This window comes from Charadrius vociferus, unplaced genomic scaffold (genome assembly GCF_000708025.1).
Source record: "Charadrius vociferus isolate BGI_N301 unplaced genomic scaffold, ASM70802v2 scaffold212, whole genome shotgun sequence".
Lineage (NCBI taxonomy): Eukaryota > Metazoa > Chordata > Aves > Charadriiformes > Charadriidae > Charadrius > Charadrius vociferus.
The window spans coordinates 1,518,856-1,520,039 of NW_009647223.1; the positions used below are offsets into that span (position 1 = coordinate 1,518,856).

The 1,184-nt window shown below is 43.2% G+C and overlaps 1 protein-coding gene across 4 annotated transcripts in view; it reads left to right on the forward strand.

Annotated features, from left to right (window-relative positions):
• The window catches only part of GABRB2 (gamma-aminobutyric acid (GABA) A receptor, beta 2), a 161,292-nt gene that overhangs the window by 767 nt on the left and 159,341 nt on the right, over positions 1-1,184 (forward strand). The window contains exons 2-3 of one of the 4 annotated variants that reach the window (XM_009879800.1): positions 191-423; positions 558-649. In XM_009879800.1, the coding sequence (XP_009878102.1) occupies positions 347-423; positions 558-649 (169 nt within the window). In that variant the 5' untranslated portion in view covers positions 191-346. Of the gene's footprint in view, positions 1-188; positions 424-557; positions 650-1,184 lie in introns of those variants that run through there. The other 3 variants (XM_009879796.1, XM_009879799.1, XM_009879797.1) reach the window with 3 other exon arrangements.

Consider the following 1,184-nt stretch of genomic DNA (forward strand, 5'->3'; position numbering starts at 1 on the left):
CCCCCCCCCTTTAAACTAGGTTGCAAAGCCGCTGTACCCTGCAACTCCTAAAACTTCTCTCCTCGTGATTTATATTCTATACTAACAAAAAGGACAACAAAAATATACTCGATCCTCCTGTGGATGACTTTTTTTTTTTTAATAATGCATTTCCTTCTTCCCCTTTAATTTTTTTTTTTTTTTTGGCAAGGAAATTTGCTCCATCTCCAGCAGCAACCACTGCTCCTTTTGATGTTGTGGTACGCCGTGCGCATGCGCTTCACATTAGAATTACTGCACTGGCCAGAATAAGTTGGATCTCTTCTTCTCTTCACTGAAACCCTAAATCATATCAAAAGCTAAAGGGATGCTGAGAGTCCGGAAAAAGGGTTACTTTGGGATTTGGTCATTCCCTTTAATAATAGCCGTGGTGTGTGCACAGAGGTAAGTGATGAAGGTATCTCTTTGCTTTACTTTGAATCGCACTGCATGCTGCTGCTGAGAGGAACGTACAGCTTGGGTCTGAGAAATAAGAAATAATATAGTATCCTTCTTTTTTTTTTTTTATTTTCCTCTAGTGTCAATGACCCTAGTAATATGTCACTGGTAAAAGAGACCGTGGATAGACTACTGAAGGGCTATGACATTCGCTTGAGGCCAGATTTTGGAGGTAATTTGACTGCTTTTGAATAAGAGAGATTACATATCCAGGCTGTGTACCTTTGGCATGTGTGGTTTCTAAACGTGTTGTGGGTGCTGTTGCTTCGGGGTGTGTGGGGGGCCATTTTCTCAAGCTGATCCAAAGTTAAGCCCATTGTTACTCAATTTTCTTAGCACAGGATGCTCTTAATGCGATCACTTAAATCTCTTGCATATTTGTAATCGGTACCTCATTGTGTGTGTGTGTGCTGCTACTTTGTTAGCCTGTAATTAAACCCTTGTTTAACTGGTTTTATCGAGATGCAAATCTCTTAAGTTTACCCAACGTTTGTTCCTCTCAGCCTAATGTGCCTGTGATCACAGTTACTATTTTTGAGTACAAGATGTGCTGTTAACTGATACAAAAATGTCATTTAACCCCCTGCGTGCTCCTACTTCGAACTAGTTTGTTTATGTCGGACGTGTTGGCTGTGGGTGTCCCCTTGCTCCCCTCCACCACCGCCCCCCGCCCGGGGCTCACTGGCCGCCGTCCCCTGGGCTGCCCC